This window comes from Herpailurus yagouaroundi, unplaced genomic scaffold (assembly GCF_014898765.1).
Source record: "Herpailurus yagouaroundi ecotype Mexico unplaced genomic scaffold, PumYag 141, whole genome shotgun sequence".
NCBI classification, from domain to species: domain Eukaryota; kingdom Metazoa; phylum Chordata; class Mammalia; order Carnivora; family Felidae; genus Herpailurus; species Herpailurus yagouaroundi.
Window position 1 is genome coordinate 15603338 of NW_024412396.1, and position 24780 is coordinate 15628117.

Genomic DNA, 24780 nt, shown 5'->3' on the forward strand with positions numbered 1-24780 from the left:
GATGAACTTATGTGTCTGGATGTCTTTGGAGAAATGTCTGTTCATGTCTTCTGCCCATTTTTTAATTGGATTATTTGTTTTGGAGTGCTGAGTTATATAAGTTCTTTATATTTTTTGGATACCAACCCTTTTTTGGATATGTCATTTGTAAATATCCTCTTCCATACTGTAGGTGACCTTTTAGTTTTGTTGATTGGTCTCTTCTCTGTGCAGAAGCTTTTTATCTTGATGTAGACCCAATAGTGTATCTTTGCTTTTGTTTCCTTTGCCTCAGGAGACATAATTCAAAATGGATTAAAGATCTAAATGTGAAACCTGAAACCATAAAAATAATGTATTAATTTTTAAATATATTTTGTCTAAGAAATCTTACCTTATCCCAAGTTTGCAAAGATATTGTCCTATGTTTTCATCTATAAGTTTTATTATTTTAATTTTTGCTTTAAAAAATTTTTTTAATATTTATTTATTTTTGAGAGAGGAAGAGAGACAGAGCACGAGTCGGGAAGTGGCAGAGAGAGAGGGAGACACAGAATCCGAAGCAGGTTCCAGGCTCTGCGCCAACAGCAGAGAGCCTGATGCGAGGCTCAAACTCACGAACTGCGAGATTGTGACCTGAGCCGAAGTCAGACAACCAACTGAGCCACCCAGGCACCCCTAGTTTTTACTTTTAATCTGTGATACTTTGAATTAACTATTGTATATGGTGTAAGGTAAAGATTGTGGTTTATTTCCTTAACCAGTTACTATTCAGTTGTTCTGGCACTATTTGTTGAAAAGGTGGGTTTTTTTCCCCCCCCGTCATAGCCTTGGTGCCAATTTTTGAAAGTTAATTGAGCATATAAGTATGTGTTTGTTTATGGGCATGCTATACTATTACAAAGATCTATTTGTCTATCCTTATGTAAATTCCACAATGCATTGATTGCTGTATCTTTTGATATCAGGCATTGGAAGCCTTTTCAATGTACTTTTTAAAGCTTATTTTAGTTATTATAGACTCTTTATTTTTCCTATAAATATTAAAATCAGATAATCAGTTTCTATAAAAATCCTGGTGGGATTATGATTAGACTGTGTTGAATCTTTAGATCTTTAGCAGGTAGGGGGATTGACATCTTAACAATTTTTAGTTTTTTAATCTGTGGTACTTTTCATAACCTTGGGACTATAATAAACACACCACATAGTTAAATTGTAAGAATCTCAAAGTTTCATTTGTTTCATTTATTTCATTTTGTCATATTTTCCTTAACTTGAATTTGTTTTAGCATTTTCTTTGTTCTCATTTTTTCTCTTCCTCCCTCCCTCCTCCTTTCTTCCTTTCTCTTTTCTGATATACATTTGTTTTGTTGAATTCAGTTCTCATTTATCTGACTATATCTTTACTTCACTCTTATCTTTTAAGAATGTATTCAATAGCAATAGGTATAGATGAATATAATAAGATTAAGATCTCCCTAAGGGATCTCTGTATTCGATATATATTCTTCCTTACCACCATTGTATAGTAGCAATCCAGTTCCCCCTTGGTAGTCAGTATCACTTACCCAGCCAGTACAGTAACCCCTTTCCTTACATACTGATTCAGAGGCATGAGGAGCCCCAAGCAAACAGGTGGCAGTTTCAACTTCCAGTTTAAGAGTCTCATGCTCTATCGACTGAGCTAGCCAGGTGCTTCAACTTCCAGTTTACTGGAATTTCTGTTATGTCTCTAGGTGGACGTTTTTCTCCCTTTGGAGCTAAGAACTCTGTATTATCAGAACCTCTGTTTGCAGAGACGGGAAGCAAAAATTTTGCTGGTAGATCACTAGAAGTAAGTGAATGAGGCCATTCTCATTTTACCTCTTAATTCTCTGACCCATGAATACTGGCTATGGATGAAAAGGCCAGTATGTATAATACCCTGATTTAGAGCATGCACACTGTCATGGAGAACCTCGCCCTAGTTCCACAAGATATTGCCACCTATCTGACATTACAACCAAGTGTACAAAAATCCATTCCTGTTTTATCAAGCCAACTATGTCAAGAAGTTGGGGAACATGGTAAGGTCAGTGAATTCCATAAGCGTAGACCCACAATATTGTCACACTTCTTTTGCCGATTTGCTGTGAAATGATCTTGATCAGAACAAGGCTATGTAGAATACTGTGATGGTACACATGGCATTCTGTAAGTTGACAGATGGTTGTTTTGCCTAAGCATTGCATTCAGGGAAGGCAAATCCACATCCAGATAAAGTGTTTATTCCAGTAACAACAGTAAAGAGCAGTTTTAGTAAGAAAGTAGAATAGAAGTTTTTGATCCAAGAGTAGAGTTTCAGAGTTAAAGATTAAAGAGAACTAAGAACCAGATACTGCTTTGGGTATTGTTTGAAAATAAATATTATTAGAACAAATGAGTCAAGAAATTGTGAGGCAAGAGTTTTATGTGGGTGACCCTTGCTTTTCTCTAAAATATTGACAAGATAGTTTCTTTTAAAATGTGGGAAAGTAACCTTGGTTGTCAGATCACAGTGGTGCAGTTGAGAAAGCAAGTCACGTAAATTAGTCCTTCTCAAACTATCTGTGGTGAAGGACCAATTTAAAAAAAAAATATTTTCCAATGTGTTATCACTTTTTATAACTAATAAAAATTAAGTACCAAAAATGAAAAAGCAAATAGACATGGAAAATTCAACCATACTTTTTTTGTTACTGGGTTCAAACAGCCACACATTTGCTCTGTGAATTTCTATAAAATGTTTAATTGCCTCCTCTGAATTTTAGTACTGCCTTCATGGCACTATCAGTTTCAGACCAGCACTAGCCCCTTGGATCACACACTCCAATTGGATAACAGAAACTTCAAAAATTGAAAGGATTGTTTAGTGGATTAGTGGCCTGGAAATGACAGTTAAGAAGCAGAAAAATGCAAATCCCTGCTTCCTACCTCTGAAGTAATAGTATGTGAAAGAATGAATACACTCTACTAAAGAGGGTTCACAGAGACACATCACTGGAAGTAAGGTGGTTTTTATATTGAGCTGAAAAAATAAAGGGATTAAGTTTAAGATTGTATAGAAGTATCTTGGTAATGAAAAGATACCTCCAAAGGCCACAGATGACGAAAGTATAAGGAGGGTAGATAAGAGAAAGAGCTAAGCCAACAGAAAATTAGAGTTTTCATTGATTTGAGTGAGTTGAATATAGTAGACCATTCTTCACTGAGATTGTTCTCCAGTTAATCACTGCATTTGGATAATATTCTTGACCTTACCAATACATGTCATTAAAACAATTACAAGAACGTTTAGGAATTAAAAAGAAAAAAAAAAAGGTATAAATTATAGACTTCATTGAACAACGAGGAAGTGTCCTGAGAATTGTCCCAAGTTTCCAAAGCTTTTGTGACAATATTCAATAAATCAGTCCACAAGTATTTACTGGTTTCCTATGAAGAACACTTGTTATCATATTTACATATTCAAGGTGATTAAAGCCTTATCTTTCAAAGAATATTAAACTTGTTGATACTTTTATTTGTCATACTTTTTTTAAATTTTTCTCCTATTTTAATCTTGGAAATTGGAGTGGCTTCTGTTAGGATTTTAAAATGTTTGAGTTGAAAAAAAAAAAAAAAAAGGGGGCGCCTGGGTGGCGCAGTAGGTTAAGCGTCCGACTTCAGCCAGGTTACGATCTCACGGTCCGTGAGTTCGAGCCCCGCGTCAGGCTGGGCTGATGGCTCGGAGCCTGGAGCCTGTTTCCGATTCTGTGTCTCCCTCTCTCTCTGCCCCTCCCCTGTTCATGCTCTGTCTCTCTCTGTCCCAAAAATAAATAAAAAAACGTTGAAAAAAAATTTTTTTTTAATGTTTGAGCAACACATTTTATAAGAATATTAAGAATGAACCCGTAAGTAACTGACAGCTCTAGTGAGATTACAACATTTATAATAGCAAACAAACAAAAGTTTGCAAGCCAAGAAGAGGCATCTGTAATTCTAGGAACGCAATAACTGAAAAAGAGCTTAATAAACTATTAAAATGTGGCTATCATCCAGTGACTACTATTTCCTGATCTCTACTTTGTGATTTACAATAGTATAAGACGCATCTCTGTCCTTTTGTGCAATAACTGCCAACTTAACATTTAGGTTATACTGTTGTTTGTTTATGGATTTTGAGAAAATCCATTGAGGTTTACTTAAGAACCAACTCATTACAATGGTATTATTTACCGAATTTTGTTTTCCTGACTATTAGCTAACTACAGGGTTCAGCATTACAAGGTTATAACTGTACAAAAAGGATCAAAATACCATATCCTAGCTGTGGCATTAGCTAGAGAAGTAAAGTCATCATCTTAGACATAAATGTCTCTATAGAACTGAAGAGATTAAAGAAACTAAGCTTAGATCAGACTTCTTTTATGTAGTAATTTTATAATTATATTAATTAGTTATAAAATATAGATTTTAATTACCTCCCAGTTATTCATTTTAAACTACAGCAATACAATACTTTTCCAAAATAATTAATATCAAAGCAAAAATTTAGGACAGTTATAGAAATATTGAAATTGAAGAGGAAGTGTTTTTTTAATTTTATTTTAAAAAGTTTTAACATTTTATTAAAACTTTTTTTTTTTAATGTTTATTCATCTTTGAGAGAGAGAGACAAAGCATGAGCAGGGGAGGGGCAGAGAGAGGGAGACAAAGAATCCAAACAGGCTACAGGTTCTAAGCTGTCAGCATAGAGCCCAACATAAGGCTCAAACCCACGAACCATGAAATCATGACCTAAGTAGAAGTCGGATGCTTAACCAACTGAGCCACCCAGGTGCCCCAACGTTTTATTTACTTTTGAGTGACAAAGTAATAGAGTACAAATGTGGGAGGGACATAGTCATCTCTCTATGCCCAGCAGGCTCCAGACTCTGACCTGTCAGCACAGAGCCAGATGCAGGGCTCAAACTCACAAACCACAGGATCATGACCTGAGCCGAAATTGAGCACTTAACTGACTGAGCCACCCAGGTGCCCCTGAAGATGAAGTGTTCTTAATGAATTGCAACTTTTAATTAAACTAATAAAATTATATGATCTCAAATCTATTTAAGATTTTAGGTCACCATACTGATCATCTGGAAACTACCAATCAAGTATTCTTAAACTTTATACAAACATATTTCTAATTCAACTTAAGTTATACATTAGATATCAAATATTAATAACATTTTGTGTTTAGATTGCCATTTTCTTCTTGTTAGGCCCTAGTGGATTGAGATCCTGAGAAGATGTGGGCATGGTGAAAAGATTTCCTCTCTCCAGAACAGTAACTACTACTGAAATCAAGGAACTATGGTGGCTTTTATCTTTTATTTTGTGCCCTACTTCATTTTTTTGGTAATCTGCTTAAATTACTTCCTTGGATTTATCATCCTACCCTTCCCTTTTTTTACTCCCAGATCAAGGCGCCATAATACATAGCCAGAGAATTAGCTGCGAATGCTAGGAAAGAGAGATCACAGAGGGGTATATTGAGTGGCCAAATGGTAAGTTAGTGCTGGCCTTCTTTTGTGTTCAGGGAAGTGTTAGTTACATTTAAAGGGCTAAAATGGAACAGACATCTGCAATATATTGATTTTTTTTTTAAACTCCTTTAGTTCCTATTGCCAGCTCAAATCATAGGAATGATTTCTAAATGTGTTCTAAATAAAATCTGAAAATGGTGATTTAATAACTCTTTTCTTTGGTAGACTAACTACATTTGGTAAGTTAGCAGTCTTTACTAACTCTTTTTTAGACTAACTACATTTAGTAGGTTAGCAATTTCTAGCAATTTGTTAGATGTTATATAATTAAAGACTTACTAATTTACTTTTAATTTTCTCAAATTTAGTAATTATTATCACTAGCATATTGTGGTATACCCTGGAGGAAAATTTCAGTGCTAAGGAAGTGTTTAGGAATTTGTGTACATAATTCCATTTCCTACTAACTATTCTAGGAATTCAGATTTACAGATACTAGAAAAGATATATTGAAAGTTATAGGAAATTGGAAAAGAGTGTTAAGTCAGCTTGAAACAAATGAAATTTACCATTCAGTTTCTGTATTGCAACAACTTTTCTCTCAATAGGAAAAATTGCTTTTGTTCTCTTGAAAAATGATAGAGGCTTCTTGCCAGTGTAATTATTATTAATCTTGCCATGCTTCAAAAAACAATTGGAAAAAAATGTAGGAACAACAGGTTGCACAAGAATGCACAGAGTGAACTCGATGATTCCCCTGGCATTATGTCTAAATTCACCCTTCCTGACTCAGGAAGATAGAGCCCAACCAAACACAACAGTGGTCTTGCTACAGTAAAGAAAAAGAAATTTAAGTCAAGTATTTGATCTAAGTATTAAGTCTAAGTATTACCTGAAATTTGCAGATGTTATTAAATGAGTGGTGGTAACTGTGCATATGTTAGGTATCTTACCATGGACCATCCACAATATGTAGCGTACAACTAGAAGCAGGAAATCCTAGAATCAGGAAAATGTGAGGCACATTCTAGAGAAAATGTAGTCAATAGAAACAAATCTCGAGACATTAATATGTCAGAAATTGCAAAGTGTTTAAAGTATACATATTATATTTCTTCAGAGACTGAAAGGAAAGCTGATCCTAATGAGTGAACTGATGGGAAATATCAGCAAGGAAACCAAGTCTAGGAAGAACCTAATTGTAAAACTAAAATTGCAACATCTGAAGTGAAAAACTCAGTGGACAAACTGACCAGTTCAGAGACTGTACAATAAAAGATTAGTGAACGTGAAGACAGATCAGTAGGAATTACCCAACCTGAAGTAAAGAGAAAAAAATGAAAGTAAAAGAACACAACGTTGATGATCTGTGGGACAACATCAATCAGTCTAACAAGTGTGCCACAGAAATCCCTAAAGAAGAGAGAAAAAGTGAGTCAGAATAAATATTTGAAAAAAGAATTTCTGAAGATTTTTCAAATTTGGTAAAAACAGTCTTCTAGATCAAGAAGCTCAGTGGACACCAAGAAAAATAAATACAAAGAAAATTTTACCTAGGCTCATCAGAATCAAACTGATGAAAACCTATTTAAAAGAAAAAATCTTGAAAGCAGCCTCAAGGATGGGCACTGATACATACATGGAACATTCCTGCAAATGATGGCTGACTTCTTATCAGAAATAATGAGAGTAAGGAGACAATGGCCATAACCTTTAAAGGAGTGAAATGAAAAGACAAAACCAAAAACTGTCAACCCAGAAGTATATATATAGTGAAAATATCCTTCAAAAATCAAGTAAAACCATGTAAAATGTAGCAGAACTATTTTACAGAAAAGTGAAAGATCAGAGAATTGAACTCCAGTATAACAACATCTAGAATATCTAAATATTTAGAAATTGAATAGTGCCCTTTAAGAAAAAAATCCAAGAGTCAGTGTAAGTAGAGAAAAGTGAGTTAGAAAAATACTACAAATTTAAAATTATGAGATAATACATATCAAAATTTGCGAGATGTAGCTAAAGCAGTCTTCCAGAGAAATTATATAGCTTTAAATATTTATGTTAAGAAGAAGAAACATCCACAATCAGTGATTGAAGTTTCCATCTTAAAGATTAAAAAGATAAGCAAACTAAATAAACACAAAGTAACTAAGTATAAAGAACAAAAATAAAATGTAAAAGAAATATGAAAGAAAGACAACAGAGAAAAGTAAGCCAAAGTGACCTTTTTCTGAAGATTAGTCAAATGTATACGCCCTAGTAACAGTGAGCAAGGAAATGTGTCAGAGAAAGACAAATGCGATATGATTTTGCTCATATGTGGAATTTAAGGAACAACTGAGCATAGGGGGAAAAGAGAGAGGCAAACCAAGAAACAGACTCTTAACTATAGAAAACAAACAATATTACTAAAGGGGAAGCAGATGGGGGGATGGATTAAATAGGTGATGGGGATTAACGAGTGCACTTGTGATGATCACCAGGTGTTGTATGGAAGTATTAAATCACTAAATTGTAGATCTGAAACTAATATTACACTGTATGTTAGTTAACTAACTGGAATTTAAATAAACACTTAAAAAACTGAAAAAGAAAACTCAGATTTGTAGTATCAAGAATGAATGGAAGGATATAAGTACAAATTCTACATTTATGAAAGGGTACAGTATTATGGAGAATTTCATGGTAATGAATTTGATGACTTATATGAAATGGACAAAGAAGTTGAGAAACAATTTACCAAAATTAGTTATTCACTATTTCAATTTCTTGTGTAAGTTTTACTAAGTTGTCTTTTTCCAGATTTGTCCATTTCATCTAGGTTATAAAACTTTTAGGGGTGCCTGGGTGGCTCAGTCGGTTGAGCGTATGACTTCGGCTCAAATCATGATCTCATGGTTTGTGAGTTTGAGCCTTGTGTCAGGCTCTGTGCTGACAGCTCAGCCTGGAGCCTGCTTTAGTTTCTGTGTCTTCCTCTCTCTCTGCCCCTCCCACACTCACACTCTGTCTCTCTCAGTCTCAAAAATAAATAAACATTAAAAAAAATTTTTTAAAGACTTTTAGAAAAATTGACAACCCAATTTTGAAATTTCATGGAAATATAAATGACCTAGAGTACTCAAAAAAGTATTGTAAAAATAGGAATTTGAAGCATTCATACTACCTGATTTCAAGACTTATTATCCAAATAAGTCTTGAAGTCTTGTAGTTATTATTCAAAAACTACAATAATATGTCTTGTGCATATACAAATCAATGGGACAGTGTAGACAGCCCAGAAATAGAACTACTCATATATAATCATTTATTTATTTTTGCATTTTAATAGCTTTATTGAGATGTTTATGCTATTCACACATTTAGTGTATGATTCAGTATTTTTTATTGTATTTACAGAGTTGTGTATTCATGCAATTTTAGAATATTTTAATCCCAAAAGAAACCCTGTACACACCCCCCAATACCCCTCCCCTAGCCCTAGGCAACCAGTAATCTGCTATCTGTCCCTATAGATTTGCCTATTCTTTTATATAGGGGAATCATACAATGTGTTTTTTGTGTGACTAGCCTCTTTCACTTTACATAATGCATTTAAAGTTCGTCCATGTGGTAACATGTATTAGTATTTTTTTGCCAAATTATACTTTTTAAATTGCCAAATAATATTTGTTTGTTTTTTTTTTCAACGTTTATTTATTTTTGGGACAGAGAGAGACAGAGCATGAACGGGGGAGGGGCAGAGAGAGAGGGAGACACAGAATCAGAAACAGGCTCCAGGCTCTGAGCCATCAGCCCAGAGCCCGACGCGGGGCTCGAACTCACGGACCGCGAGATCGTGACCTGGCTGAAGTCGGACGCTTAACCGACTGCGCCACCCAGGTGCCCCAAATTGCCAAATAATATTTGTATGGATATACCACATTTTGTTTAACCATTGATCAGTTCATGGACATTTGAGTTGTTTCTATTTTGTGTTTATTGTGAATAATGATACCATGAACATCCATTTACAAATTTAGTGTGGATATATATTTGCTTTTTCTTTTGGGTGTATACCTGGCAATAGAATTTTTAGATCATATGGTAACAATGTCTGACATTTTGGTGAGCTACCATTTTGTCTTTTTGTTACTGGTTTATTTCACTTAGCATAATGTCATCAATGTACAGTGTGTCAGAATTTCCTTCCATTTTAAGGCTAAATAATATTCCATTGTGTATATATACCACATTGTGTTTACTAATCAATCAGTGGATATTTGGGTTACCTCTACCTGTGGTTATAGCGAAAAATGCTGCTAGGAACATGGGTGAAGAAACATTCTGAGATCCAGCTTTCAGCGCTTCTAAGTATATACCCAGAAGTGGAATTGCTGCATTGTGTGATTATTCTGTTTTTACTTTTTTGAGGAACCGCAACACTGTTATCCACAATGGCTATGCCATTTTATATACTCAGGAGCAGTACACAAGTCTGCCAATGTCTCCATATCCTCAGTAACACCTGTTATTTTCTGTTTATTTTATAATAGCTATTATAATGGGTGTGAGATAGTGTATTATTGTGGTATTTGTTTGTAATGATTACTGAGGGTAGACATCTTTACATATGTTTATTGGCCATCTGTATGTCTTCTTTGGAGAAATGTCTACTCATATTCTTTGCCTAGTATTTTTTTTTTGTTTTTGTGTTATAGGAGTTCTTTATATATTCTATATATTAACCATTTATTAGATGTATGATTTACTAATATTTTCATCTGTTCTATGTGGTGCCTTTTCATTCTTTTGATTGTGTTCTTTGATGTACAAACGTTTTGAATTTTGATGTAGTCGAGTTTATCTATTTTGTCTTTTGTTGCCTGTGTTTTTGGTGTCATATCCAGGAAATCATTGCCAAACCAATGTCATGAAGCTTTTCCCTTATCTTTTTGGCTAAGAGTTGTATAATTTTAACTCATACATTATTTAGATATTTGAGGCATTTTGCGTTAATTTTTGTATATGCTGTAAAGTAAGTGTTCAACTTTATTATTTTGCATGTGGAAAACTAATCTTCCCATTACCATTTCTTGAAAACACTGTCCTTTCCTCCACCGAACAGTCGTAACCCTTATAAGAAATTATTTGACCATATTTACAAGAGTTTATATTCCTGAGCTTTCTATTCCGTGGTTTACATGTCTGTCTTTATGCCAGTACTACACTCTTCTGATTATTGTAGCTTTGTATAAGTTTTGAAATCAGCATATGTAAAAACTGTATATGTCATGTTTTATTGGTGATTGGTGAATTGACCCTTATATCATTATAAAGTGTCCTTCTTTGTAACAGCTTTTGACTTAAAGTCTATTTGCCTGATACTATTAATAGCAACTCCTGTTCTTTTTTTGGCTACTGCTTGCATGAAATATCTTTTTTCCATCTTTTCAGTTTAAGCCATTGCGTGTCCTTAGATTTAAATTGAGTCTATAGCAGACCATACATCCTGTTGGGGTTTTGTTGTTGTTGTTGTTGTTGTTGTATCCATTCTGTCCTTTGAAGAATTTAATACAGTTACATTTAAAGTAATTACTGATAGAGAAGGACCTCCTGTTGGTCTTTTGTTCATTGTTCTCTATGTGATTTGCAGTTTCTTCAATCTATGCTTCCTCCCTACTGCCTTCCTTTGTTTTCAGTTGATATTTCTATAGTGATGTGCTTTCATTCCATCTCATTTCCTTTTGTGTATAATTCTGTAGATATTTTTGTGGTTTGCCATGGGATTGCATAAAATATCCTAAAACTGATAGCAATTTATTTTAAAGTGATAACTTCAATCATATAACAATTATACTCTTTTACATCTCTGCCTCCCCAATTTATGTTGTCACAAATTATATTTTTACATATCATACACTCATTAACATAGATTTATAATTATTTTTATGCTTTTGTCTTTAAATTCTATACAAGAATAAATAGTAGGTTTATTAAAACAAAAATTACAATAATACTAATGTTTATATTTGTCCATATATTTACCTTTAGTGGCGAACTTTATAATTTCATATGGCTTTTTATTTACTGTCTAGTGTCCTTTCATTTCATCTTGAAGGACTCCTTTTAGCATTTCTTGTTAGGGCAGGTTTAATGTTAAGGAACTCCCTCAGTTTTTGTTTATCTGAGAATGTCTTAATGTCGTCCTCATTTTTGAAGGACGTTTTTGCTAGATATAGAGTTCTTATTTGACACAGTATTGGGCTTTTTTTCCATTCAGCAGTCTGCGCATCCCACTGCTTTCTGGCCTGCAAGGTTTCTCCTGAGAAATCTGCTAGTAATTTTATTAAGGGTCCCTTCTGCATGAAAAGTTCTTTTTCTCTTGATGCTTCCAAGATTCTCTTTGGTTTTGACTTTCAATGGCTTGATTATAATGTATCTTAGTACGAGTCTCTCTAGATTTATCCTACTTGGAGTTGAGTTTCTGGTATTTTTATATCCTATATTTTCTCAAATTTGGGAAATTTTCAGCCATTATTTTTTCAAATGAGCTCTTTGCCCCCTTTCTCTCCCTCTTCACTTTCTTTGAATCCCCTAATAAGTCCACTTGATGGGACTGTAAATCCCTTTGACTCTATTCACTTTTCTTTTCTTTTCTTTTCTTTTTATTTTATTTTATTTTATTTTATTTTATTTTATTTTATTTTAATCATCTTGTCTTGTCTTGTCTTATCTTACTTTATTTTATTTTATATTTTGCTCCTCAGACTCAGTAATTTCAAATTAACTTTAAGTTTACTGATAATTCTGCCGGTTTGAGTCTGCTGTTGAACCCCTCTAATGAATTTTTCAATGTAGATATTGTGTTTTTCAGTTCTAGATTGTCTGTTTTTTTTTTAAATAATTGTGTTAATTTGTTGATATCCTCATTTTATTCATAGATTGCTGTCCTGATATTAATTTTATGTTCATGTTCTCCTCTACCTCATTGAGCATACTTAAGACAGCCATTTAAAGTCTCTATTCAGTAAGTTTGATTCACTTTGTTCCTTCAAATAGGCCATGATTCCCTCTTTCTTTGTATGCCTTCTCATTTTTTTTATTGTTGGAAATTGGGCATTTGAACAAATATCCACATCTCCCAGTCTTTATGGACTGACTTTATACAGGAGACTTTGACTAATGAGAGTAGTGTGATGGCTCAAGTTCTTCTTGGGCCTTTTGTAGACATGCATCTTCCCTGGGCCTATGTATGCCTTTTTCCCAGTTCTTCCCTTTACTTGGCTGCTCTAAATGTCCTAATTTCCCTTTGAGTCTCATACTTGCTTCTTTGCAGGTCCTTGGATATCTGTTGTAGTCTTCTGCTAATAATTTCTTGACTGCAGACGCCTAAAGCTCTACATTTCTTCTATAGTACTCATTCATCACGGTATCCACTGTTGCTTTCAGCAACTTCCAACCTGATATCCAAACTATGCCATTCTTCCCATCAGTACTCCACAATCAGACAAGGCAGAAACAAGTCCCTTGGACCACCTGTAGACAAGCCAGAATGTTGGAAAAAAAGTCCCACTTTTTTGTCTTATCCAAAGAAGGAACTGGGAATTGGACAGCCTGCTTGCAACTGACATCTCTGTGATGTGCCAGGGGGGACAGTCCAGGAGGGGCAAGTAAAAATGCCACAAAATCTCCTACTAATTTGAGAGTGTCTTTTTCTTGGCTGAGGGTTCATTTGGTTGCTGCTGATTCTTAACTGGTTTCTAGAATTCCCACAAAGCTTGGTTCATAACGTTGCTTACTTTTTATTTCCACTGGGGAACTTGGGCCTGGAGCGTCATCCTACACCCTTTTGCAGAGGTCACTGTCATTGTGACTTTGATTTGTTTTTCCCTAATGACTAATGATGTTGTCTTGTCTGTTTTTGTGTTTATTAGCCATTGTATATGTTCTTTAGAGAAATGTTTCTATTCTGATCCTTTGCCCATTATTTATGTGATTATTCTTTGTGTTACTGAGTTGTAAGAGTTTTTTTATATATCATACATACAAACTATTTACCACATATATTATGTGTGAATTTTTTCACGCTCTTAACGATATCATATGGGGCACAAAAGTTTTTTTTTTATTGTGAAGTTCATTTTATACTTTTTGTCACTTGAAGGCTTAGAAGGTTATGCTTAATATAGTGTCACTAAGATTTACTCCTAAATTTTTTATCCTAAGATAAATTACTCCTAAGGTGTTTTCTCCTAAGATTTTTATGGTTTTGGCTTTTACAGTTAGTTTTGTGATCAGTTTTAAATTAATTTTTCTGTATGTCTTAAGCAAGTTGTCTAAGTTCATTCTTTTGCTTGTGGGGCTCACTTGATTTTAGACCAGGGCATCAGTTTTGTCCATTGAGGAAAGATAAGACAGCAAATAGTGGTGCAACTGCTGGGTATCAGTTCGGAACTAAAAGGAGTCTTGACTCTCCATGCTGTAATCAAAATTAAAGTCAAGGAGGATTGTAGACCTAAGAAAGAAAGCTAAAACTTGAGGAAAATATCTTTATTACACTGAGTGAGGGGAGCATTTCAGAAAGGACAGAAATAACTCTAACCATAATGCAAAAATTGATAAATGTGCCTTTAACAACATTAAGGCTATCATCAAAGGCCAACTTTAAGAAAATGAAAAGATAAGCCACAGCATGGGAGAAAATATTTGCAGTTCATGTATCTGACACAAGACTTAAATATTAAGTATGTTTAAATAATTCCCTCAAATAGATCATAAGAAGATAAACAGTCTCCCCTAAAAATGGGCAGAAAATTCACAAATGTCCAATGAACACATGGAAAGATTATAATTTGTGAACAGGGAAACCCAAATTTAAATGTGATACTACATCACATGAATTATGGCATCTGAAATTTAAAAGACAGACACAACAGTTATTGGTGAGGTTGTCAGCAACCAAAATTCTGATCCACTGCTAATGGGAGGAGAAGATTGTACAACCAGTTTTGAAAACTGCTTGGCAGTTTCTTATGTAGTGGAACAGTATCTACTCTGTGACGTAACAATTCCATTTCTAGGTATTTAGCCAAGGAAAATAAAAATATATGTACATTGTAAGAGTTGATTAATAGTATGTATAGTAACCTTTATTCTGAAATAGAGACGCAAACTATGATTTTTCAGATGAAAAGCTTTTCATGGATGCAACTCACATAATAAACTTAAAGAGTATTACAAAAATAATATTTTAATAACAGCATACTAAATAGATTCCTGCATACATGTGGATACCTTTAAGATAATTGTCATCTTTACTAATCCTTTTACTTTGTTGTTTAAAATGTTTCTTGGAGTGTCTGGGTGGCTCACTCAGTAAGCATCCGACTTTGGCTCAGGTCATGATCTCACAGTTTGTGAGTTCAAACCCCATGTCAGGCTCTGTGCTGACAGCTCGGGGTCCTGGAGCCTGCTTCAGATTCTGTGTGTCCTTCTCTCTCTGCTCCTCCCTTGCTCACACTCTGTCTCTGTCTCTTTCTCAAAAATAAACATTAAGAAAAAAATAAAATGTTTCTTTAATCTTTTTTTAAATAACTCAATAGTTTAAAAGGACTAAAAATTACTGTTTGTTACTAAGTCCCTAGTTATTTACTTTCTTATGGTGTTTTTGAAATGAATATATGTAATTAAGATATACATATGTACAAATTTGTAGAAATATGTCATTGTGTGGCATGTTGCCTGGTGGGTGCTTGTATCTTGTCTAATGGAGGCTCAGTGAACATTTACTGAATATATGTTTTTAAATATGTTTTATGTGTGTGTACATGTGTGTATATACACACATATCAGCTATAGCACATGTGGCTTTAGAGTCTCATTCACGTAATTATTGTTTTTCTTTTTTAATCTTTGGTATTTTTAAACTTAATACCTCTGAGCATCGTATAAATATTGATTTAAACTGTTATTGATATTTTTCCGAGGCTTTAAAGAAACAAGTTACCCTTTGAATTTGAAAACTCTTTATTCCAAGTTATTGCAATGAAACAAAAACATTCTAGTTACTGTTTTGAAATCTAAAATGAAGTGATTTTTAAAGATTGTTCTAAATTAAGAAGAATAAAAACTTATTTATATAGTCCTAAGTGCTTCCAAACATCTGCAGTTCAAAGTACATAATTCACATTGACACCAAAGTGTAGCGTCTGTTTTGACTGGAAGAGTCTGTTGTTATTTTTTGTCTGCAAAGGAAAGAATTGTATAGCATCCAAGTGGAGTGACGTTTGATTGTATGCAGTCAAAATGGTCCGTGACTGAAAGCAGATTGTACAGGAGAAACGGGAGCTGTTAAAACTTATACAATATCAGAAAACTTTTTGTTGAAAACTTAAGGCATATTAATCTTTCGGAAAGAGCACATAGAGTAAAACAGTGTAAAACAATGTATTATCTGCTTGATCTAATTCTTCATTATTTACAACAGCAAGTAAAAGGAAATTACTGCTGAAAACAGATCTTGTATTAAAAATGGGCCAAATCATTTTATGATAATTTTTATAAATTTTTATATTTTTTATGTTTTTATAACAATTTTTATATTTTATTTGTTTAGTTCACTCGCACTGTAGAATTGTTTGTTTATAGAGAAAATTTTAATCCTTTTTTTCTTATCAGTGAACCTACAGACCACAGAATCTCTGAACCCCTGAGATATTTTTACCATGCTACAGCTGTCCATCTTTTTTTTATCTCTATCCCCCTCTCATTTATTCTTTCTCATGTTATTTTGAAGGAAATACCAGATATAATATCCTTTTTATCTGTAACTTTTATTGTGTATTTCTTTTTTCTTTTTTTTTTTTAATTTTTTTTTTCAACGTTTATTTATTTTTGGGACAGAGAGAGACAGAGCATGAACGGGGGAGGGGCAGAGAGAGAGGGAGACACAGAATCAGAAACAGGCTCCAGGCTCCGAGCCATCCGCCCAGAGCCTGATGCGGGGCTCGAACTCACGGACCCCGAGATCGTGACCTGGCTGAAGTCGGACGCTTAACCGACTGCGCCACCCAGGTGCCCCTCTTTTTTCTTTTTTTAAGTGTATTCCTGTTGAGAGAAAGAGAGAGTGAATGAGGAGAGGGGCGGAGAGAGAGGGAGAGAGAGGATCCCAGCAGGCTCTCCCAGAGCCCTCCACAGAGCTCAAACTCATGACCTGAGTTCGTGAAGATCATGACCTGATCTGAACTGTGATATCATGACCTGAGCTGAAACTGAAAGTTGGACTCTTAACCAACTGAACCACCCAGGCGCTCCTTACATTGTGTATTTCTAAAAGATACGAACTGTTGCTTATAACCACAGTATCATTATCACAACAAAAATATTAACAAAGAGTATTGTGAAGCATCTGATCAGTTTTCAAATTCCAGTCATTCCATAAATATCATAACTTTCTTCTTTGTTTGAATCTGTATTTAATAAGAATTACACATTGCAAATGACTGAATTGACTCTTAACACTATTTTTAATTTATAGATTCCCTTTCTATCTCTTTTTGTCCTTGGAGTTTATTTTTTAAACACATTGAGTCCGTTTTCTTGTAGTTTCCCAGTTTATTGATTGCATCTCTGCAGTGTCATTTAATGTATTCCTCTCTTCTCTGTAAGTATCTATAGGCTTGATCAGATTTAGATTACTGTTTGTTACCAAGACTGCTTTACAGGTAGTTTTGTGTTTTATCTGGGAATACATGTTGGTTTGTGAAAGAACTACGTGAGTTATTAACAGGTCTCAGTGGTCTATTAATGATCTCAGTATATTAGTATCTCTTAGTTTATTAATGACTTCAAAATTGTGATATTCTAATACTCCTTTTTTTTTTTATTAGCTTGGATGCTTCCATAGCCATTTTCTTATCTATTCTTTGACTACCCAGTGGTAAGGTTTATATAAGAAAGGGTAGATAAATTCTTGGCTTATAAATTCCCCCACAGTGCTAATTAGTTTTTTAAAAATTTTATTGTAATTATAAATTTAATAGTTTAAACATATTCTGTGTGTTACAATATATTTCACTTACTATCCCTATTGGTGATCATATTGTCTCATCTTTAGCTACAGGAGAGCTTTTCAAGTTTTCTACTGAGTGCTTTCTGAGTCTCTTTGATAATTTCTTAGTCCTGATTAATACAAAACTTCTGCTAAGAACATGTGTTCTTGGATCATATTGTATATTTCTTGTCCCAGACCTGGAGTCAGCCATATATACATGGAGTCCTATATTTTTAGTAGGAAATGGTACTTGAAACTCATAGGGTAGGTGTTAAAAGTACTCCTTGCTACCGGATTTCCTGTTATTTCTATCTTTTTCAATGGGCAGAACTAGGAAATACACAAACACACATATTTTTTAAAGGTAAAACCCTTTGTATCCTCATACTGATTCTTCAGTTCAATTTCTGAACTAAAAGGTTTTTTATGTATTTTATCTTTCGTCTTTATTTTTGTCTCATTTGATGTGAGCCCTAGTTCCCAAGGGCACTGTAACAGTATACAGATAGCATTTACTTAAGTTCAATTAAAAAAATGTTTTTTAAGTTTAAAAGATGTAAGAAATCTCCTAAGTCTCAATTTATTCATTAGAACTTTTAAGAATATTAATATTTGGGGGGCGCCTGGGTGGCGCAGTCGGTTAAGCCTCCAACTTCAGCCAGGTCACGATCTCACGGTCCGGGAGTTCGAGCCCTGCGTCGGGCTCTGGGCTGATGGCTCAGAGCCTGGAGCCTGTTTCCAATTCTGTGTCTCCCTCTCTCTCTGCCCCTCCCCCGTTCATGCTCTGTCTCTCTCTGTCCCAAAAATAAAATAAAATATTAAAAAAAAAAAGAATATTAATATTTGGCAGAATATAATCAGGGAAAGTATTATTTTTAATTATGCTAGTTCAAAATGAAACTCTGAAACCATGGAAGATGTTATGTAATACTTGATCTAGCAACATGCATTTTCTCTAGCATTTGTGTTCTTTTCGTTCATTAAAGTAGGGAGGATCACTAAACAACTTGAAAGTGTAGTCCTTTAGGACACTTGCTAGTTTGAGTGGTCCCTGGGCCTTATCTTCTATCCCTCTTGTACTTCATGGCCATGGAAACTGAGCCCAAGTATGCAATGTGGATAAATGCCCTCAGGTCAACAGTAGCTTTATTGTTCTTAAGTTATACTTCTCTGTTTGACTACAGTGTTTCATATTTTGTGTATTATGTAAGTAGGAAAGAAGTCTCTATCCCTGGGTTATTTCTGATTTCCTACTTACTTCCTTACTTAAATAGGTGGTCAACTTGTGACCATGATTTCTCACTTTCTTCAAGCACACCCTTGACATTTCTACCTTTCCTCCTGTGTTCTTCCTCTTTTTCTTCATTCAACTTATAAAATCATGTTCCCCGAATAAGCCCAACTCAGATGTCATCAGCTCCATGAGACATTCTTTTATCCCATAGCCAAAATTATCTCCCCCACATTTGTAACCTCATAAGTCATAGTCATTCCGTTTAAGTACTTAATATGTAATAATTTTGTATTAAAATCAATTGAAAATGTAGAGGTTAATTCTAATAAAGAATACTTCTGGATTGTGATGCTCACTGCTATGTCTTACTCGTTTTCATGCCTCATGATTTGTGTCTTCACAAAACACATTTATGTTTTGGTTGCATTTATGAGCAAATATTTGAATTGTTACAGGCAAAATGGGCCAGATATAAATCATGTGTAAATCATGTGTCCCTTCCAAATGAAGGCCAAATGATGTAATGTCACAAAGATTTCACTCAAATCATTTTTAAAATGTGGTAAGTAGGGGCGCCTGGGTGGCGCAGTCGGTTAAGCGTCCGACTTCAGCCAGGTCACGATCTCGCAGTCCGGGAGTTCGAGCCCCGCGTCAGGCTCTGGGCTGATGGCTCAGAGCCTGGAGCCTGTTTCCGATTCTGTGTCTCCCTCTCTCTCTGCCCCTCCCCCGTTCATGCTCTGTCTCTCTGTCCCAAAAATAAATAAACGTTGAAAAAAAAATTTAAAAAAAAATGTGGTAAGTCATTTTTTAAAATCTTATTTATTTATTTTGAGAGAGAGAGTGAGTGGGGTAGGAGCAGAGAGAGAGAGAGAGAGAGAGAGCGAGAATCTCAAGCAGGCTCCATGCTGTCACACAGAGTCCAAAATGGGGCTTGATCCCATGAACCATGAGATCATGAGATGAGCCGAAATCAAGAGTTGGATGCTTAACTGACTGAGCCACCCAGGCACCCTTAAAAACGTGATAAGTGATTCAAGTTGTCACACAGCACATGTTGGAATATTCATGGCAACATGAAATGATCTGCCACTATATTATATTTGACTATAATATAGTCAGCACTATATGTGCAGAACTTAATTTCAACAAAACTTTATCTGGTAAATTAAATTAATATTTTAAAAATCTTGATTTTGTGATTATTTTACTTCATTTATAAATTATTTTGGTTTTATAGTTGTATTATATATGCATGAGGCATGTATATTCAATGTTGTATTGTAACATCATTCTATAATTTAAGTCAATATCAGCAGTTTGGTATGACATTTCTTTTAAAAGGATTTGTGGGGCGCCTGGGTGGCTCAGTCGGTTAAGCATCACAACTCTTGATTTTGGTTAGGGTCATGATCTCACAGTTCATGGGATCAAAGCCCTGCTCTCTGCACTGATAGCACAGAGCCTGTTTGTAAATCTCTTCCTGTTTTTGCCCCTCTCCTGCTCACGTGCACATGTGTGCATGCACGCTCTCAAAATAAATACACAAACTTAAAAAAATAAAAAATATAAAAAGATTTTTATGTTACTAAGGCTTGAGAAATACTGATATGGACTAAATATTATAGAGGTCAGAGGCAAAAAAATCAATGTTAGATGCCAAATTGGATTATGACTGTATCTTGATTATTTTGTAATAATGATATGTAATTCATTAGGACAACTAGCCACTTGTCAACTAATCTAGAATTAACTTTGTATAGGTATTTACTTACTGGGTGTTACCTAAATATCCTAATTTTTTTAAGTTTAATTTTTTAGTAATGTCTACTTCCAGCATGGGGCTCAAAATCACAACCAAGAGTCCCATGTTCTATCCAACTGAGCTAGCCAGGCATCCCTTAAATATTCTAACTTACAAATAGATAAATTAAGGAGTGATTTTTTAACTTTTTTCCTGAAAGATGGCTTTAGTACTTTATTCCTTTAGCTAATCCCCCCATGTATCTTGATATGGTCCTGAATTACAGCACATCACTTTATAATTATTGTGTAAAATGTTCGATATATTTATATGAAGATCTTGTATTCAAATGTCATAGTTCAATTATTTTTTAACATAGATGCCTGTTTATGCTTTTATTTATAATTTCTTTTTTTTTACTTATATTCTCATATATTTCCTGTAGGTCAGAATGTCATTTCATGTTTATCACTTGTTTTACTTAAAAATAAGGTTTAGCCAAAATAGAAATGAAAAACATTTGTTTCCTTAGTTGTTTCCAAACCTATAGCACTATAGTTACTACTTTCTTCCTTACACAATTGTTTCCTTAGATATTTCTAAAAATCTGGAAAACCTCTTAATATGTATTTTATAATTGCTATTTTAAAAAATTTAATAAAAATTCATACAGAATACCATATTGAGGTTTACTTGGAACCCCATGTGATTTTTAGATGTTTTTATTCAACCAAGAGATACCTAATAAAAACCATTTGATCAATGAAGAAAATAATTTTAAATGTAGTTTGATCTTAATTTTATGAAAGCACAAAGTATTTTACTAACTCATGGTAATATTTAGATTAATAAAAGATCATTGCAATTGAATTGCCAGAGTACTATAAACAATATTATTTTGTTCTTATTCATCATTACTTTTAACTTACTATTCTTATTGCAAAAGATACCTTGTCTTTTAGTGATTGCAGTGGTATTATTTACATTAATTCATATGGCTTGTTTGAAAAAAAAATGCTATAACTCCTTTACTTAATGGGATTCTTCCCTTGTGGCAGTGCAAACGGCTAGAGCAGGAGCTTCATCATCTGAAAGAGCAGAACCAGACTTCAGCAAACAACATGAGACATCTGACTGCTGAAAACAATCAAGAACGTGCTCTGAAGGTAAATCTCTGTTCCTTCTTACAGGCAAATTAAGGTTGTAAGCCCTTGGTGCCAGCTTTCTGTGCTGCATATATCAGTTGTGTACATTTCCGCAGAAGTGAGCTGTGGTGTTTGCCAACAACCCCTTCTTTAAACACAGATACAGCACCCTTCTGTTATGGTATTATTTTATTTTGTGTTATGTGTACATGAAAACAACATATTTTCTGAATTTTGAGTGGTGGTATATTAGTACTTTGGGTTCATTCTGTTTCTGATTTTACAATATATTTTTACCTTTTGTAGTTAATAAAAAGCGACCACACTATAAAAGAAAAAAAATTAAACCATGAGCATTTTCTTCACATCAATATTTATTACACTAATCTTGTAATATTATTAACTCACAGAAGTGACTCTCCCTGAAGGGTATGTGAATATATTTGGGAATTGAAATAGTACTTAAAATGTTACTTATTACAAAAAAAAAAAAAAAAAAAGGAAGAAGATAGTGTACCAGAACTTGAAACAAGTGTACATTTCATGATAAGAGGTTCTGTTTCATTTTAGTATAGATCCAATAATCATGAAAATAGATCCAACATCGTTTTTATTCTACTAATTATATATTTTTTTCTTATTGTACTTATGACTTTCCATTCTCCTTTTTCATCTTTGTCCCAATTCCTAGCATAGTACCTATGACACAGTAGTGGTTCCTGCCCTCAAGGTGCTTACATTCTCATTAACTGCTTAAAAATAAAAACAAAACCACATCTATAGGAAACAGAAAAGATTCATCATTGTCATGATTGTGCAGTAAGAAAAATATGCTATCAAGAAAATTGTACTTTGTTTTCTTAAATTCTCTTTTGCTACAGTTTGCAGGAGAGTATTACAGCATTAGCAGGATTAACTCACTAAGCCAGGATTATCTACCAAAATTAGAAAAATGGTGACATTTGGAAGTGGAAAATATTTTAGTCTGTCAAAAAGTGTGAAGTTTGGTTGAAGTCAGATTTTTCTGTAAATGTGTTTAACTTCATTTTGAAATTCTCAGTGAGTAATTAGGAGCCTATGATAACTTTGTTGTCATTGTTTAATGCACTTTCTCCTCTTTTCTCTCAAATTCATAGATAGACTAGAGCAATAAGGGGGAAAGAAAAGAAATTTAGATTCTTGATCATTTTTTAGTTACCCCAAGGAATTTAAAATTATTTGAGTAAAATTTAGTATAATCATTTTTTCCAGTGTATACTTGCAAATCAAAAGAAGGATTGTTTTAAAGGCAGCTTACATTATATATGCCACTTTATTATCAGCATCAGGGGACAGACTTCATGTGCCATATATGATATGGCTATTCTTATGTAAAACAGACCTAAAATTAAAATTCTAGTCTGTTAAGTACATAATAATACCATAGTCCTTTTTCTGGATTTTTTGTTGTGTATTTATGTTAAATTGAGGAGGGTACCTGTTGGGATGAGCACTGGGTGTTGTAGAGCAATTTGACAATAAATTTCATGTAAAAAATAAATAAATATATAAAAATAAATTGAATTAAATGGCACCTGCTATCTGTGGAGAAAAAGAAATGTACATTTCTAAGAGGTTATTAAAATTGGAAGGTAAGATATAGAACAAAAAACCCCTGGAAATTTAAACCCCAAAAAAACCCCTATAAAATAGAAATCTGTATAAATTATGGACTGTATAAAACAATATATAAACAAAGCTACGTTTGAATCCTTTTTTTAGTTATTTTATGCCAATTTTCTCATGAGAACCCTTGAATTTATTTTATATATCTGCTTTATTCTGAATCATTTTTTAAAATTATTCTTACCTTCTAGGGATTTTGTTCTGTTTTTGGTGCTTTGGGTGTTGCATTCTGTATCTTCAAGTTGCCATATAAGTTCTGAATAATAAGTTTATTATCAAGCTGTCTAATGAATCAGTTGTTGTGTACTTTCTCAGCAGTATGCCTATCTTTTATGGCACACTTACAATTATTTTTGTGTTTGTTAACTCATTCAATAGTTACTATGTAAATAAGCTTTAGGGAGAAATTTTTTAAAACAGTCACTGTCTCTAGGGACCTTCAGTCAGTCAATCATATTTCTAGTATTTTATTATAAAAAGTACTGTTATTGATATCAGTAAAAGGTAAATTTGATTAGGATGAGAGCTGAAAAATTTATGCTTTATTTAATTGTGTAATGCTGAAATTCATAAAGGAAACAGTCCTAGTGATATGTTTGGGAAAAATCCAAGTTAATGGTCATACATTATATAGGACTTTCCAGTAGATTAAGGCAAATACATGATTATCATACAAAGAAATACTTTTTAATATTATAGTGCTGTTCAAATAATACATCTTTGTTTATTCTAATAACCTGGGAATTCTTTCTAAATTAGTTCTGGTGGTAGAGGATAAAATTGGTTATTTGGTGATCATATACATTATTTTTAAAGTAGCATGGGATTATACCAGCTAAATTTGCTAAGATGGAATTTCCCCCTAATTTTATAGCGTTTGCGGTTTTCCCTAATAACAAGTAAAATACACTGGTACGTATGGGATGAAGGGCTAAATTTATACTGATACCAGTCTATAGCATAATAGTTAATTTAATAAAAGCTTATTTTCTCATTTAAAGTACATTTTATCCACTTAGGTGAGGAAATTGGTTTCTTGAGGAACACAATTTTGGATATTTAATATTTTTAAATAAATTTAGATCAGCCATAAATATGCAGACATCAAACTTATTGAGAAATTTCACGTATACTGCCTTCTTTTCCTCTTTCATTTTATTTATTTACCTTCTTTATCATATGTCTTTCACTTCCTACAATTGGACTTCTCCACTGTAGTTCCATTGAAAGCCATTCTTTCTTAGATTATAAATGACCTCTGGTGATTAAACCTGTGAAACTTATTCTTTATTCTACTCAGCATCCCAGTCAGTGTAACTAGAACACATTTCAATTTTGTTGGCCCTTCCCTTTGAAATACTTTCCTGTGGTTCTCTATTGCTGTATCATTTTTCTTCTTTGAATGGTGTTCTTTAGTTGGTGCCTCTTTTTCTACCTATTCCCAAGTT

General features: G+C 33.7%; 1 protein-coding gene across 7 annotated transcripts in view; it reads left to right on the forward strand.

The window, feature by feature from the left end:
* Nucleotides 1–24780, forward strand: part of MIPOL1 (mirror-image polydactyly 1) — a 330717-nt gene that overhangs the window by 141967 nt on the left and 163970 nt on the right. For all 7 annotated transcript variants that reach the window (XR_005790835.1, XM_040476974.1, XM_040476976.1 and 4 more), the window contains one exon: nucleotides 21581–21688. Coding sequence is in view for 6 of the 7 variants with exons in the window: in XM_040476974.1 (XP_040332908.1) it covers nucleotides 21581–21688 (108 nt within the window). In the remaining variant the exon portion in view is untranslated. The remainder of the gene's footprint in view (nucleotides 1–21580; nucleotides 21689–24780) is intronic.